Source organism: Megalobrama amblycephala, linkage group LG6, assembly GCF_018812025.1.
Source record: "Megalobrama amblycephala isolate DHTTF-2021 linkage group LG6, ASM1881202v1, whole genome shotgun sequence".
NCBI lineage: Eukaryota > Metazoa > Chordata > Actinopteri > Cypriniformes > Xenocyprididae > Megalobrama > Megalobrama amblycephala.
In genome coordinates this window covers 36,200,094-36,217,192 of record NC_063049.1, presented here as the reverse complement: position 1 = coordinate 36,217,192, position 17,099 = coordinate 36,200,094, and the positions used below count along the sequence as shown (strand labels likewise).

The 17,099-nt window shown below is 38.3% G+C and overlaps 1 protein-coding gene and 1 long non-coding RNA gene across 18 annotated transcripts in view; one reads left to right on the top strand and one right to left on the bottom strand.

Annotated features, from left to right (window-relative positions):
• obsl1b (obscurin like cytoskeletal adaptor 1b) overlaps positions 1 to 17,099 on the top strand; it is a 38,965-nt gene that overhangs the window by 3,701 nt on the left and 18,165 nt on the right. The window contains exons 3-31 of one of the 17 annotated variants that reach the window (XM_048194425.1): positions 1,302 to 1,571; positions 1,685 to 1,945; positions 2,048 to 2,353; positions 2,430 to 2,696; positions 2,794 to 3,069; positions 3,226 to 3,501; positions 3,696 to 3,971; positions 4,275 to 4,550; positions 4,885 to 5,130; positions 5,348 to 5,686; positions 5,782 to 5,856; positions 6,469 to 7,473; positions 7,905 to 8,165; positions 8,329 to 8,553; positions 8,915 to 9,187; positions 10,066 to 10,341; positions 10,606 to 10,881; positions 11,203 to 11,478; positions 12,022 to 12,297; positions 12,408 to 12,485; positions 12,815 to 13,090; positions 13,175 to 13,447; positions 13,699 to 13,974; positions 14,063 to 14,338; positions 14,429 to 14,704; positions 14,966 to 15,241; positions 15,343 to 15,612; positions 15,717 to 15,983; positions 16,091 to 16,360. In XM_048194425.1, the coding sequence (XP_048050382.1) occupies positions 1,302 to 1,571; positions 1,685 to 1,945; positions 2,048 to 2,353; positions 2,430 to 2,696; positions 2,794 to 3,069; positions 3,226 to 3,501; positions 3,696 to 3,971; positions 4,275 to 4,550; positions 4,885 to 5,130; positions 5,348 to 5,686; positions 5,782 to 5,856; positions 6,469 to 7,473; positions 7,905 to 8,165; positions 8,329 to 8,553; positions 8,915 to 9,187; positions 10,066 to 10,341; positions 10,606 to 10,881; positions 11,203 to 11,478; positions 12,022 to 12,297; positions 12,408 to 12,485; positions 12,815 to 13,090; positions 13,175 to 13,447; positions 13,699 to 13,974; positions 14,063 to 14,338; positions 14,429 to 14,704; positions 14,966 to 15,241; positions 15,343 to 15,612; positions 15,717 to 15,983; positions 16,091 to 16,360 (8,274 nt within the window). Of the gene's footprint in view, positions 1 to 1,301; positions 1,572 to 1,684; positions 1,946 to 2,047; positions 2,354 to 2,429; positions 2,697 to 2,793; positions 3,070 to 3,225; positions 3,502 to 3,695; positions 3,972 to 4,274; positions 4,551 to 4,854; positions 5,131 to 5,347; positions 5,687 to 5,781; positions 5,857 to 6,468; positions 7,474 to 7,904; positions 8,166 to 8,328; positions 8,554 to 8,914; positions 9,188 to 10,065; positions 10,342 to 10,605; positions 10,882 to 11,202; positions 11,479 to 12,021; positions 12,298 to 12,407; positions 12,486 to 12,814; positions 13,091 to 13,174; positions 13,448 to 13,698; positions 13,975 to 14,062; positions 14,339 to 14,428; positions 14,705 to 14,965; positions 15,242 to 15,342; positions 15,613 to 15,716; positions 15,984 to 16,090; positions 16,361 to 17,099 lie in introns of all 17 variants that reach the window. The other 16 variants (XM_048194423.1, XM_048194424.1, XM_048194422.1 and 13 more) reach the window with 16 other exon arrangements.
• LOC125270646 overlaps positions 1 to 17,099 on the bottom strand; it is a 44,431-nt gene that overhangs the window by 11,147 nt on the left and 16,185 nt on the right. The gene's annotated exons all lie outside the window — the stretch shown is intronic.

The window sequence follows — 17,099 nt, the reverse complement described above, 5'->3', positions numbered from 1 at the left end:
GTAAGATGCCTCTCATTTGGAATATGATAAATCCAGAACAATACAAATTCAATACAATTTTATGGATTTACCACCTGATCTATAACATTATACAGTATATATTAGTTTGGAATACACTTTAGTTGGTGTTTAGTTTCCAGTTGCCGGCTGTTGTGTCAAGCATTTGGTTCCTTAATCAACGGTAACTTTTATGATGATTCACTTGTAGGAAATGCATCAAGGGAGTTTTAAAATTACCTGACCAGGCCAAACTCATTAACATGAAATAGATTCCTTCCAGTCCTATATCTGCAAAGTCACTTAAGCTTTGAAAGACCTGAGGCCCACACATGTGATAGAAATCTCTGGAGGCAAGCTCACATTTCTCACATGGACCATCAAACAGTCAAAACTGATTGCTTTGCATGACTATATTGTATCAGAGCCAGGCAACTACATAAAGCTCAAAAGTGTTTCAAGTCACCAAGGCTAAACTGAAGGTATGACTACTAAAGCAAGCACGAACAAGAAAAAAAAAAAAAACAGAAAAAAAACATTAATAATGTCAGGGGTGTGGTTTAAAAGCTTTAAGACATAATCCATAAGAGTGGCAAGAAATAACAACTCAATACTCCTAAAATCTTAAGACTTTTATAAATCACAAGTTTTCATAAATGTTATCTTGAATGTAAGCCTTACTGCACTGGTAGATTTTTTAACTTGTTTATACTTAAAATCATTGAATTACACAAAATACCCTCATATTAAAGATACATTCTCTGAAAACTTGTCTAAATATCTTAAGCAGGGTTGCTTCTCAAACAAATTTGTTTCAAGAGCCATATTTTAAACTGAAAAATTAGACAAAAATACTAATTTACAAATGGAGTACAGTACAAACAGCACTTTCCAAAATGTAATACAGACTGCCTCAAAGACACTATTGGACAAAGAAAAGCAACAAGACTACTTTGATTTTCCACGCATGAATATCCATGCTGATCGAGGCTAGTGTATGCTAGTGTATGGTAGTGTTGCTCTAAAAGGTAAACAAGCATAGTCATGCAGTTCACCAGGAAAAAGTGTGCTTTTCGACCAACATGGTTTGTCTGATGAAGCTGTTTTATCAAGGAAGTCTTGCTGACTAAGCTTGTTAAAAAACATGGTGGGGACACCAGCACATCAGTATCCAAAACACAACATGTGCTGGTCTGATATTTTGTAAATGCATCTCTGCAATGTATCTCTGAGATAATGCAGATCTATCCATTACTGACATAAAGAAAAAGTCTCCTTTTTGGGTCCTTTCCTTCTTGTAACAGAGCCACCTGTTCGATTTAAGCAACCGCTGAATGACTTGCAAGTATGGGAGAGAGACTTGGCTGTTCTTGAGTGTGAAGTTCCTGAGGACTCTGTTCCAATCACATGGTACTTAGAAGACAGACGACTACAGCCTGGAGCCAAATATGGGATGGAAGAGTGGGGGACAAAGCGCCGACTCACAATTCGTGATATTGGAGTTGATGACGATGGGATTTATCTATGCGAGATGGCTGATGGGGGTAGAAGCATTGCAGAGGTAGCAGTCAAAGGTAAAACAAAAAAGTTATATTTATTTGCCATCATCTGTCTGGGAAAACAAATTCATCTGATTAGCATTTGCAGTTGTATAACTTCAATCAAGTATAAACTTACTCTATTGAAGGCACTATAGTAAGAAAGCTGCCACGAAAAGTTGATGTCCTGGAGGGGGAAAATGCAGCCTTCTGTGTGGAGGTGGAGGAGGAGGAAATGGACATTCATTGGTACAAAGATGGAACCGAGCTAAGGGAGACCCATCAGACCATTCTCAAATCTTTTGGAAGGACACACATTTTGGTTTTTGTAAACACCACACCACAAGACTCTGGTTTGGTCATGTTCTACGTGGGTAGATCAAAAACTTCATCTCAGCTACGGGTGAAAGGTATGAAAACATTGGAATTATTAATATGTAAACACATCTTTTCCATAATGTCCAAATGTATTCATTTCCAACTAACCTCTTCTTCTCTTGTGCTAATTTCAGCGGCACGGCACTGTCCACCAAGCTGTCCTATCGGGGTACAGATAAACACAGAACGAGCGAATGCAGCTCTTCTTTCCTGGTTTCCAGCACAAGACTCTCGAAAGAATCCACCTTCAGGGTATATAATTGAGAGACAAGAAGTTGGCTCACAAGAGTGGCTGCAATGTTTGACCACAGACTCTGCAACCTCAGTGGAGATTCTTGGCGACAGTGTTCCATGCGAGGCAGACTACAGATTTCGGATATGCAGCGTCAACAAATATGGAAGGAGTGGAAATGTAGAGTTCCCTCGAGCAGTTCACCTTGGTAAGCTCCTTTATAAGGCTGTCCATTGCATACATATTAAGAAAGCACTAACAAATCTCATTCCCAATTTTTCTAGTTCCAGTTGCCAGAATCCAAGCACCTCTACAAGATGCTTTGGTGCCAGAGGGCCAGGATGCCTGCTTTACCATTGAGCTCTCTGCCTCAGTTATAGGCACTTGGTTTCTAAATGGAAATCAGCTTCAAGACGATGAACGTTTCTCCATAAGGCGTTCACGTACACACCAGTCCCTACGTATTCGTGGGGTACGAGACACAGACAATGGAGCAGAGATCACCTTCATTGCTTACGGAATTCGAGATTCTGCTGCTTTGTATATACAAGGTGAACACTTAACTTTGATTTTCTTTGCATTGAGATATATTTATGAGGATATTAACATTGTTTGTGTTGTGCTGGCTTGTATATTCTTCTTAATCAGCTCCACTGGTAAAATTCACTCCACTTTCTGAAATGGATCGAAACAAATTTGTAGAGGTTGGCAACCCTATAGTACTCTACTGTGAGCTGTCAGACCCTGAGGCTCCAGTTCGCTGGTATAAGAATGGTGTTGAACTTCAATCAATGGAAGGTCTGCATATCCAATCAGAAGGAACAATGAGGAGGATCGTCATCCAATCAGCAGAATTCTCCCACTCAGGAGTGTACAGCTGCGACGCTATTGATGACGTCATCAGATTTAATGTGGAGGTTGAGGGTGAGTCATTTTTGTTCTTATTTCTCCTTTCTTCAAAGATGTTAATCAGCTTCATAAAGTTGACATGTTTGAAATTAAAGAATGAAGGCATAAAAGAATCTTGCACTTGCAAGCCTCTAAAGTTTACCAAATAATGCTGAATGAAAACGCATATAGCTCCACCAGTGAGGTTCTCAGTTCTTCCGGAGGGTGAGAGGAACAAATCCATTGAAGTAGGCTCAACGATAGCACTACAATGTGAGGTCTCAGATCCACTTGCCTACGTCTCCTGGTACAAAGATGGTGCAAAACTTCTGCCACAAAGTGGACTAGACTTCAAATCTGAAGGCACAAAGAGGGAACTGTTTGTCCAGTCAGCTGAATTTTACCACTCAGGGGTGTATAGCTGCAAGACAAGGGGTGATGCGGTCCACTTCAATGTGGATGTTAAAGGTGATTTTGTATTTTTACTAGTTAAATTACTTTAATTAAATTGCATTTTCATTTTGCCAGACAACTAACAAATGGTAAGACAATGGCAATGTTGATTAAAACTGTACAGATGTTAAAATGTATTTCAAATTAAATGTAACAAATAACAATTAAAATCATAAAGTGAGACTTAAATCACTCTAAAATATCCATAGCCCCACCTGTGAGGTTCTCAGCTGTCCCAGAGGTTAAGCGGAGAAAGTGCATTGAAGCAGGCTGCCCCATTATTCTGCAGTGCGAGATTTCAGACTCTACTGCACAGGTCCAGTGGTACAAAGATGGGGATCAGCTCCTTGTAGAATCTGGAGTAGACATCAAATCAGATGACTGCATGAGAACACTCAGTATTCAGTCAGCACACCCGTCTCATGCCGGTGTGTACAGCTGCACAACAAAGGATGATGTCATCAAGTTTCATGTGGAGATAAGAGGTGATTTGCCATCTTTATTCCTGACTTACAAATTAACTGTATGTCTTCTTGCAATTATGCCACTAACAATCACTGCTTTCTGTGTTGCGCTTTTGTCACAATCTTTAGTAATGTTTCCAAGATTTTTTGTTGTAAAATACCTGTCTCCATTTTTTTTCTCGTTTAGTTTTACAATTTTGGATGATCTTTTCAGCCATTATGTTCTTGTAGTTGCAGTTGTTACAGTATTTGTTATCTTAAAGCAATAGGTACTTTAATTTCTTGTAATTCTTGATGATTCTGATACAAAACCATAATCTGTAGCTGCACCGGTGAGGTTCTCAGCTGTTCCGGAAGCTGAGAAGAATATATGCACTGAAGCTGGTGGCCACTTTGAACTCCACTGTAAAGTTTCAGATCCCACAGTCCATGTCCGCTGGTTCCACAACAATACACAGCTTCAGCCAGAGACTGGTTTGGATATTCAGTCAGAGGGAGATTCAAGGACACTAGTAGTCAATCCAGCTGAGCCTAGTCATTCTGGATTGTACCGCTGTGAAACATCTGACGACTCTGTCCAGTTCACTGTGGATATCAAAGGTGATTTGTGACTTTTTGAGAAACTTGTACATCCAGTAACACATTTGCAAAACTAGATGCAAACTAACAATCAAGCTTTTTTGTTGTCTGCGTCTCTTAGCATTGCTGTTATGGACATGCCTCTCACCATGCATCCAATTTATGGGCAGTGATTTGATACAGATGTTACATGTTTTGCATTACTTTATTTAACTTGCTTCTTGGCAGATGGTCTGAGAAATCACAGATTAGGCAGCCTAGATAACTTTTTAATAAAGGATATTAATTCTGTATATTCTTTAATAATGCAATGGATCACCTTTAGACCCACCGGTGATGTTCTCAACATTACCAGACACTGTGAAGAACCAGCTGGTTGAAGCAGACTACTCCACTGATATGCACGGTGAGATCTCAGATCCAAATGCCAAGGTGTGTTGTTACAAGGATGGTGTAGAGCTCGTCTCAAAAAGTCAGCCTCATATCAAATTGGAGTGTACCAGGAGGACGTTAGCTGTCAAGACAGCACAGCCCTCTAACTCTGGATGGTACGACTGTGTGAAAACGGGTGATGTCATCCAGTTTAATGTACAAGACCAAGGTGATTTTCAAATATTTGCTTCTAACCTTCTTAAAGTTTTTGTGTGACAACTAACAATTGTGTGCTTTACGTAGCTTTTTTATTCTCTTTAAATGTATTCTGACTATGTTACTTGTACATGCCCTTGGCTTCATTGGCCATAATTGGTTCTGTCTTTCTGCGTTTTGAAAAATAGTCACATTGAATAAAGCATTCCTCTGTCAATGGTCATCTGTAGTGCCACCACCAACATGTTTGGCTGATCCTGACGTTGAGATGACCAAATGCACGGAAGAAATGGAACCTGCTGCACTGCATTATGAGATCTCAGATCCCACTCCATATGTCAGGCAGACAAAAGATGAGGAGGTCATGCTTCCTCAATCTGAACCTGCAGCTGAATTTGAACCTGAATTGGAACTTGAATCTAAATCTGAATTTGAACCTGAATCTGAGCCTGAAGTTCACTCAGATGCATCCAGAGGAACTTTAATCATCCATTCACCTGAGACATCTCTTTTTGAAGTAAACAGCCCAAAGACACCAGATGATCCCATCCAGTTTGAAATGGACCAAGGTGGTTTGCCACTTATTTGTACGCCATTCTGAATTAGGAACATTGACATGGCTGAAGCAAGTCAGTTATTGTTTTCTTTGTGGCTTTTCTAACAGCAGAACTGTCTCACTATGAGGTGTTCAGTGGTGAGACCTATGATGACTCTGTCCAGTGCACGGTGGATATAAAAGGTGATATAATGCTACCTCAACCCAAGCATTTAACCCAGCACCTCTGTGCCACTAACAAGGATGGTTTTAACTATCCAATAGCTCTTCCTGGAGATGCTGGTCCCCTGCATCTTGGTTACCTACCCAAAACAGCTCCCAAAACTAATCCATGCTATCATGTCTTTATCCAACATCCAGTTGGTCTGCAAACCCTTCTTCCAAACTAACACTCATTCTATAGACTTACATATCTTCATTCTTCATTGAAGCACATTTCATTTAAACTTATATTGTACACCGTCTTCATTTGCTTGAGTCATGTGCCATTCAGAATCATCATCAGTGTTGTGCTGACTGAACTATAGAGAACTGTAATACAGAATGAATGGTTGAGTGAATGAAAGTTGGTGATCTGAGTTCTTGCGTAATCATGTTTTGTTCTTAATGTGTTTTAACCAATGTTTGACTTGTTTTTAGACCACTATGTGATATGGTCATCTCTCTTACATTTTTACAATCTTGAAATAATCTTAAAAATTAACCAATCAATAAAACTACGTCTTTAAAAGCTTTTCTGATTACGACGACAGAAAAGTACTTCAACTTTTCTTTGTGTAAACCACTCAATCATAGAAGAGTTCCTGAGAAGATCAGGAACTGAGGCTGAGATCAGATCTGAAAAAGAGAACAACAAACTCACAGCGGAAAGATCTGGAGAAGGGACCCCAGTGTCCATTCCAACAACCTTCAGACTGACTAAAGAGGAACCACAGCTACAACCAATACTACAACCACAGTTAAAAGGAATGCCAGAGTTACGACAACATTTAGAACCAATGCTACAACCACAGTTACAAGGAATGCCAGAGCTACAACCACATTTAGAATCAATGCTACAACCACAGTTACAAGGAATGCCAGAGCTACAACCACAGTTACAAGGAATGCCAGAGCTACAACCACAGTTAGAACCAATGCTACAACCAATGCTACAACCACAGATACAAGGAATGCCAGAGCTACAACCACAGTTAGAACCAATGCTACAACCACAGATACAAGGAATGTCAGAGCTACAACCACAGATACAAGGAATGCCAGAGCTACAACCACAGTTAGAACCAATGCTACAACCACAGATACAAGGAATGTCAGAGCTACAACCACAGATACAAGGAATGCCAGAGCTACAACCACAGTTAGAACAAATGGTACAACCAATGCTACAACCACAGTTACAAGGAATGCCAGAGCTACAACCACAGTTAGAACCAATGCTACAACCAATGCTACAACCACAGATACAAGGAATGCCAGAGCTACAACCACAGTTAGAACCAATGCTACAACCAATGCTACAACCACAGATACAAGGAATGCCAGAGCTACAATCACAGTTAGAACCAATGCTACAACCAATTCTACAACCACAGTTACAAGGAATGCCAGAGCTACAACCACAGTTAGAACCAATGCTACAACCACAAGTGCAACCTCAGCTACAACAGCTGCAACCACAGCTGCAACCAATGAATCAAACAAGAACTTCAATTTCCGAAGATGAAGGCTCAAATCACATCACAATACAAGAGAGTGACATGGATCAAGATGTCTTAGCTTTTAAGGTGGATGTTGAAGGTGATTTAAATAGTTAGCTCCATCATTCTGCAAATAATGATGAGAGCAAAATATATGCCATTGACATTTACCACCTAACAACCATTTAATGTCATCTATTTGGATCCATTTTCTGAATTTAGAAACAAAAACAGCCCTGTTCTGCAATGTAGCTGCATTTCATAATTATTCACCAGTAAAAATCTATCACCAAATATTTATCTAACAAAGATCATCTCACTAAAACATATTGTATCATCTTGAATCTAACTTCTAGCAGAAAGAGTGAAATTTTGATATAGATAATAAAAAACACTAAGATACAAACCTTTTTCGATTGTAAGGCCATAAATACAGTGCAGTTCATTTAGCTTAGTTAACTTTAAATATGCAATGTAATATGTCATAATTGTAATACATGTCTCTTTTTATATAACTTGAAATATCCCTAGCTTCGACGACAAATTCCACATCACTTTGTGGAATGGATGAGAGCTTGCCCATTGATGCAGACTGTTCCAGTGCACTACTAATTGAGAGCTCTGACCACACAACTCAAGAAAAACCTATATCCTGCCAACAAGATGAAGCAACCATGATATTCAATAAACCTGCAATACAGAAAGAGCTCATCCAGTCATCAAATATGTGTCTGCAAGAAGCATATGAGACTGTTACCAAGGAAGAATTTGTTTATCAAAAGGAACTGAAAGGTGATTTAAAACTGTTTAACACAGCATTCATGAACAAAAGCAACTAACTTCGTCTGGCTTTTTGCTTAAATGTTGTGTACCCAAATCAGTCCAAATTGATTTATACTTATACTCTTGATAGATAACTCACTATAAACATTGCTTTGTCCCCTCAAAACTGAAGAACCTGTTCATAATGAAGAATTATTTACACAACCACTTGAAAGTGAAGTTTCCAGACGCATCGAAGGTGATTCTCCAGTTTGTTGGTACGAGGACGGAATGCAATTTTACTCTGAAAATGGACATGTTCTTGAAATGGAGGAAGGCGTACAAAGACTGAATGCTCCAGCCACTGACTCTGGTCAATCAAAGGATGATGACATAATATTTAAGGTGGATGTCAAAGGTGATTTTAAACTAGTTTAAATCCACACTGCTATATAATCAGTTCCAGTCATTCAAGTATTATTTAAAAAAATAATAATTAAAATCTAACAACAACAACAACAAAAAAATCATACATGAAATATTTTTTATATCTAAAAAAAAAAATTAACCATTAAAAAACATATTAAAGAAGCAATTGATACTCATAACAACTTTAATGCAGTATAGCCTCTCATTTTTCTCATGGCTATGAAGCAAAAAAACAAATACTTCCCTTTCATGCATGTCACATGTTAATTATAAAAACATTTATTTTAAATACTACCTGTTTAGATCAAATTATCTGCTCACATTAAAACATATTAAATTAAACTCCTTAGCTACATCTTTGCAAACTTCAACTATCCGTGAGACTGAAGGGAGCGAGTCAAATGATGAAACAGGCATTGCTTTTCCACAATCTGAGGTATCAAGCACAATGGCAGAGGTGTGCCGGTACAAGGAAGGCGAGGACCTCCAACAATGTGATGTTATCACTCAATCTGAAGAGACTTTCAGAGCTCTTGTTGCCAAAACAGCTGAGCCGTCTCACTCTGGGGAACATGCTTGTGAGACAGATGATGTCACCGTCCAGTTTGCAGTGGACCTACCAGGTGATTCATCAGTCATCTACGCCAACTCAATCCATCCGATTACCAAACTAACCCCTTCAATCATGCAACTGTCACTAACTTTGTAGCATCTATTATTCAAATAAATGCCAGACTAATAGGTTGTTGTAAGATGTTGCACCACTGATGAACACTTCAGTAAAGAATTTACTTTTTAGCTAAAATCGTGCTTTTTTACCATAGACCATTCCCTTTCATAAAGTTAAAATAAACACAAAGTAAAATAATTTCCAAAACTAGAAAATTGGTAATACCAATGTCTAAAGTATGCTTAAAGAAATTTTACAGTAATTATCTCCTTTAGATAGAAATCTATTTAGATATGCTCCTGTTGATATATTACTACTACTATTAATACAAATAATATATAACAATCATTATATATATATACTGTGTGTGTGTGTATATATATATATATATATATATATATATAGTATGCTGAGGGAATTACACAAAGTCCCATCAAATGTGCAAAGGCCTGATACATAAAAAGGTAACAAAACTAAATTTGTTTTCATGAATGTTTGTCTTTGATGTTTGTTTCCAATGTTTTGTCTTTGTTGTTAAATATCTGTGACTTTCCATTTTGTCCTTTACTCTTGCGCAACTAATCTTTCATCTTATATTCTGATGTTTGAGTATGTCTGTTTTCAGTTTTGTATTTTCATTTTATTGATCATTACAGTTAATCGTCAGCATATTCTTAAAGTCATGTTCTTAAAGTCAATGAATGATTGTCAATATTTTGGTTCATTCTTGAGAATCAAGTTTTGAGAAAAACTATAAATATAAAATGTATGTTTTATAAAAAGGCAACAAACAATATAAAAGTAAATGTGTCTGTACAAAATTGTCTGTAGCTCCTCCAGTGACGTTTTCCAGTGTCCCTGAGGCTCAACGGACCAAATGCATTGAGTCAGGAAGACCCTTTAAACTGCAATGCGAAGTCTCAGACCCTGATGCAGAAGTCTGCTGGTACAAAGATGGGAATGAGGTGCTTCCTCAAGATGGTATTGTCACTGTGAATGAGCAAGCAATGAGAACACTCTCTGTGCAAACTGCTGAATTACGTCACAGTGGAACATACAGCTGCCAGACAAACAATGACACCATCACATTCCATGTGGAAATCAAAGGTGATTTGATGCTTTGTATCATGAAGACACCACATGAGATGTGTGTAAATCAGGTCAAGCAATCTCCTTCATGTAACCATATATTGTGGTTATTCAGAAGCAGAAGGCAAATATTTTGGCCTTTATCCATCAAAAGCAGCTTGACATGTTAATTCATTGTCACTCAAGCACATGCATTTATAAATAGCAGAACAACAACACAATAGCCAGTAACTTTCCATTAAATCATGCAGTTCTTTCTCTATGCCATTCACAACTTTGTAGCTCCATCACTGAAGTTCATTCCAATTTCAGAAGTGGAGAAGAACAAGTCCACCGAAGTAGACTCTCCGATTGTTCTGAAATGTGAGCTATCAGAGGCTTCCGCTCAGGTGCTCTGGTGTAAAGATGGTAGAGAGCTGGCCCCAAACCCTGGGCTCAATTTCCAATCAGACGGAAATATGAGGAAACTAACTGTTCAATCAGCAAAACTGTCTGATACTGGAAACTATACCTGCCATGTTCCAGGTGATACCGTATCATTCAATGTGGACGTTCAAGGTGATTTTCACAACACTACCACACAAATTAACTATTAAAAAGATAATTTGCTGTGTATTGTTTCATTGCCCTATATATATTCCTTTCATTTCTAATCACTCCCTGAGTCCCTATGGAAAAAAAGTATCTCCAGTAACACTTTTTACCTTTTATCCATTTAAACCCTGCTTCTCTCACTTCTTGATAACTCTGCAAATCCTGAGACTAACACATCTGTAGGTTAAGACTGCTTAAATGTCTTTCAACAGATTTGTACTTTTTTGCAAAAATTACTTTGTTGATAATCTACTTTTTTTATTTACATTTTCCAAATTTTCATAGCTCACCCTGTTAGGTTCTCAGCACTCCCAGAAATTGCAAGGAACAAGTTTATTGAAGCAGGCTGTCCTATTATACTTCAATGTGAAATCTCAGACCCCACTGCACAAGTTTCCTGGCTCAAAGATGGAGTCGAACTCCAACAAGACAGTGGACTTGACATCCAATCAGAGGGCACTATGAAGACAATGATCATCCATTCCGCTGAGCTCAAACACTCAGGCGTGTACAGCTGTGAGGCTGTGGATGATCGCATAGCATTCAAGGTGGATGTTGCAGGTGATTTTGAGTCTACATACTTTTTCTCAAAACCACTAACAATGTGTCAAATAACGCTTCATCCACTAAATGCTGTTTGCCCTCATCAGATTTTAACAAAGAAAACATTCATAACCAAATAATCAAAGTCCCATTTTGTTAAACAATTCAATAATCTCCTCACCCATTCTGCTGACACAAACAAAAACTACTGTATAAAAAGGATTGCATAGGTTTTTGAACATCTTTCGAATCGCTTATTGCTATACAATATCACTATATTGTATAGATCATGTCACCTAATTTAGACCTGCTCATTAAGTTATATGTTCAGAAGAATATGCTTCAGAACTACAGTAGCAAATAACACAAGAGATCAACTCGTAATATACACATGGACTCAGCAAAGTGTCTAATTCATTAGCCGTACGTAAGTTTTAATCTTTTTCATTATTTCATTTCATTATTTCTCATCGATTATCTGGATATATAACTTAGAAAGGCTCTCTTTTTTTTTTTTTTTTTGGTAATTCTATGAATTTTGACTGAACAAAATCCTCTTAGCTCCACCAGTGACGTTCTCAGCTGTTCCTGAGATTGAGAAGAACAAGTCAGTTGAAGCAGGCTGGCCAATCATTCTCCAATGTGAGATATCTGATCCTACAGTCCCGGTCCAATGGTACAAGGATGGATTACAGCTCCTACCTCAATCTGGGGTTTACATCAAATCACAGCACACCATGAGGACATTGGTTATCCAATCAGCAAATGTATCCCACTCTGGGTTTTACAGTTGTAATACTGCTGATGATATCAGCGAATTTTTTGTGGATGTTAAAGGTGACATACAAACCTTATCCAAAGTTTTCTGTTATATAACTAACAAATACATCAACTTTGTAGAATTCAGTTTCCATTGGGTGAAAGCATTCTTCTCTACCTTTCAACAGATCCATTCTGCTGCTTTTATGGGCTCCTTAACCATTTCCCTAATGCAGGAATATTTTTGAAGCTTCACAAGTTTGTTTGCAAGTTTTCCACCAACTACTGCCATCCGTAGATGCTATTTAACCACCATCTTTGTTCTCTTTACTTTTTAAAAAAATTACGCTGGGCAAGCATGCCTTGTAACCATTACTATCTGTGCTTAACAGCACTTCATTCTCACAAAGCTTTCCTTAACTGTATTCTCTTTTTCTTTGTATTTGATTTGGCTTTTAGAGTGGAGAAAGAGTTCTACAGGGCTGGCCAAGCAATCATCATCAGTGCTTGAATCGCATGCTTAACATGCCATACTTGTGTGACTAAGTAAAAGCAGCATAACAAAAAACTAATGTCCACTTCCTTCTCATTGCAGCACCTCCTGTGACATTTGACTACATACCAGAAGACGATCTGCACAGAAATATAGTGGAACAAGACAATCTGCTCCTTTGCTGTCAAGTGTCAAGGTCAGATGCTACCGCACAATGGTACAAGGATGGAGTAGAGTTAAAGTCTAGTGACAATGTCCTCATAGAGGCAGAAAACACTTTACGAAGGCTGATCATCCTGTCAGCTCAGCTGTCAGATTCTGGAACATATACCTGTCGAGCTGGAGATAATGCCTTAATATTTAAAGTTAACGTAAGAGGTGAGTAAATGCATCTATATTCCTACCAGTCAAAATCTGATCAAATTACAATTACAAGGCTATTTTCTTTGTTTTGCTTTACAGAACCTCCAGTGATGATTGTATATCCCAAAGAAGACGTCCACCTTGATCGCTATGTTCCTGAAGAAATTGTCCTTAGCTGTGAACTTTCACGACCAAATGGAAAGGTGACATGGTTCAAGGATGGACAGAAACTACAAGAGAGTGAAAACATAAAGCTAAAGACAGAGGGCCCATATAGACGGCTAAAAATTCTGCGCAGTGGTGTTGAGGACTCTGGAGAATATGTCTGTGACACAGCTGATGATTCAATATTCTTCAATCTAAACATAAAAGGTATCAAATTTGGCTTTAAATATAGAGATTTAAGGGAAGAGAAAGGGATTTGTGATGCCAGCTGGAAGGAAAATAATCAGAACAAGTTATTCAATTGGATAAGATTACAAAGACTTTTTTTTATCTTTGAACAACATTCAGAGATGAATTGCATGAATTCTGTGCAATTAGGTCAGGAACGTGCATTAAGAAGAACATACATAAGGTCAAGTTTGATGTCATGTTAACTTTTGTGGCATGTTTCTCTAAAGAACCACCGGTACGCATAGTTTCTCCAAGCCAGTCCCAAATGGAACTTTGCCAACAGACTTCTGAGAGGATGGTCCTGAGCTGTGAAATCTCAAGACCCAACGCCACAGTACGTTGGTATCGAGATGGTCTTGAAGTGGAGGAGAGTGACAGCCTAATTCTGGAGGTTGATGGTGTCTATAGGAGGCTTATTATCCCAAAACCCACTGTTAAAGACTCTGCAGAATATGTCTGTGACACTGCTGATGACTCAGTAACTTTCTTTGTAAATATTGCAGGTATGTCAAAGACCCTACATTTAATAATTCATAATTTAAAACAACTTTCAGTTCTCAGTATCATTAATGACTTAATTTCTTTGTGCAGAGCCACCAGTTAGATTTATTCGGCCAAGGAAAACAACCTATGCAATAGAGAAACTTGTTGGAGAAATTGTGGTCCTTGAGTGTGAAGTGTCTCGACCAAATGCTGAAGTTAGCTGGAAGAAGGATGGAGAAGAGATTGAGGAGAACATCAACATTACTATCACAGAGGATGGCACAAGTCGACAGTTAACGATTCACTCCGCAGCTTTGGATGATGCAGGGCAATATGTCTGTGATGCCAGAGATGATGTAATGGACTTCCTAGTGAAAATCAAAGGTACATTTCAGCGATAAAGAGATTTTTCTTTTACAAAAGCTGTTGAATTTATCACTGCAACTAACTAAAATTCTACCCTCGTCCTTCCAGATCCTCCACTAAAAATCATGCGGAAAGCTGACATAGAAACGAAACGCCAGTTTGTAGTATCTGATGCGATTGTCTTAAAATGTGAGATCTCAAGAGCAAATGGGGTGGTCAGTTGGCTTAAAGACAATGAGAAGATTGAGGGAAAGGACCATTTCATTTGTGAAGAGGAAGGGACATTCAGATCTCTGATTGTTCTGAGTGCTGAGTTGATGGACTCAGGAGAATACATTTGTGATGCACAAGATGATAAAGTTGTCTTCACTGTTACTGTAGAAGGTACAACTTGTTTACCACAATGAAAACCTTGCATGTACACGGTCAGAGAAGATGTATAAAACTTGTACCTTTAGCTTGTCATTGGGGCAGAACCCTTAAAAGTTCTCTTTTGTACATTATCTACCCATCTTTAGGTGTACAAAGCTGTACCTTTGAGAGTACTACCCCAGTGACAAACTGTTGTGCTTTTTGTTTTCCTAAAAAAAAAAACGCATTTTATTTCTGACAGTGTACAAAAAATAACTTTTTCTTTTTGCACAGAGGCTCCAGTGTCCATTGTTGGAAATTCAGAGAAGCCAGAACACCATATTTTAATGACAGGAGATGAGCTTATCCTGGAATGTGAGGTATCACGAGTAAATGCTATAGTCCAGTGGTACCGCAATGGAAGTTTACTACAAGAGGATTCACGCACACACATTGAAAGCAGAGACACAATGAGGAAGCTTGTGATATCAGGACTTCAGACATCTGACTCTGGAGAGTATCTCTGTGATGCCATTGATGACAAAATGATAACTAGGCTAACGGTTCAAGGTAAATTTACCAATAGCATAGCCAAGAAAATGCAATTTCATATGTATCAACTGAAACATTGTGTGCAAAACACTAAATAATAACACAATTCCTTTTCATAGAACCACCATTCAAATTCATCAAAAAAGAAGAAAGAACAAATATTTCAGCCTATGAAGAAGACAGTGTGACACTACATGCCACTGTTAACAGGGTCAATGCCCCAGTGAAATGGCAGAAAGATCACAATCCAATCAGAGGGGATCGTTTCCACACGACAAGTGATGGTAGCACCCACTACCTTACTATTAACCCACTTAAGAGATGTGATACTGGAGAGTACACATGTCATGTGGGATCCGACGAGATGCACTTCAGTGTCCATGTCAAAGGTAAGACTGGGGAATGAACCATACATTTCTACAAAATTGTTACTAATAATTGATTGCTTGTAAAGGTCTGCAGTAAAATGTTGTCTTTACTCTTTTGTAATCAGCAATGAAAGTGAAATTCTCCAAACCACTGGAAAACATAGCGGGACTCAAAGGTAGTGATGTGGTTTTAAAATGTGAACTGTACAAGTCAAAAGGAGATGTTCAGTGGCTTAAGGACAGCCAAGAGATTGTGCCAAACAGACATTTTACAATCAGAGCTGATGGTCGAGTGAGAAGCCTGACAATACATAATGTCACAGAAGATGATGCAGGAGAATATGCTTGTGAATCCAAAGATGAAAGGACATCAGCTGCTGTAGTGGTCAATAGTAAGTAAAATTCTACCAAAGGATTTACCTTACATAAAGTTTAACCTGAAATCAGGAACAAATCACATATTACTTTAGTGACAACTTCCTTCTCTTCGTTTCTCAAGTTCCTCGCATTGTGGAGTTTATTGCAGAGCTACACAACATAACTGTCATGGAAGGAGAAGACGCAACATTTAAGTGTGTGGTGTCTCCAGAGGATGCAAAGTTGGCCTGGTTTAGAAATGGCCAGCTAATTTCATCAAATGATAAGTTCAACATCTCAAGTAATGGATTATGCCATATATTGCATATCAACAACTGCCAAGTCTCAGATAGCTGCAAGTTGACAGCTAAGGCTGAAGGTGTGATTTCCAGAGCTATCCTTCAGGTCCAAGGTAGAACATCATCCATCATTATTTCATTGCTTTGCTTGAATAAAACATATTCAATATAAATACACAAGTCAATATTGGAGGGTAGGGGGAGTAATTTGAACAGAATATTTAACTATTAAACATTTATTTTTAGTATCAACAAATTAAAGGGTTAGTTCACCCAAAAATGAAATTTCTGTCATTAATTACTCACCCTCATGACATTCCAAACCCGCAAGACCTTTGTTCATCTTCAGAACGCAAATTAAGATATTTTTGATGAAATCCGAGAGGTTTTTTATCTTGCATAGAAAGCAAAGAAATTACCACATTCAATGTCCAGAGCAGTAGTACAGACTTCGTTAAATTGGTCAATGTGACAACAGTGGTTCAACCTTAATTTTATGAAACAACGAGAACACTTTTTGTGCACAAAAACAAAACAAAAATAACAACTTTATTCAACATTTTTTTTCCTTTTCCCTGTCGGTCTCCTACGCAGTTGACGCAGATAACGAAGTGCAGAGTTTAGTTTTTTACGTCCGAACGCTGGCTCAGTATTGGCCGCAGGAGCAGGCCAATACTAAGCCGGCGTTTTGACGTAGAACCGTTAAGCCTGCACCGTCTACTAGGGCTGTCACAATAATTAAATAATCGTCTCACCGCGATTGTTTGACCTCATCAGCGATGTCCGCGATGATGCACACATCTCTCTCTAAAAACACAAGAACATCTCTCTCTAAAAAACACAGCGTCCCTA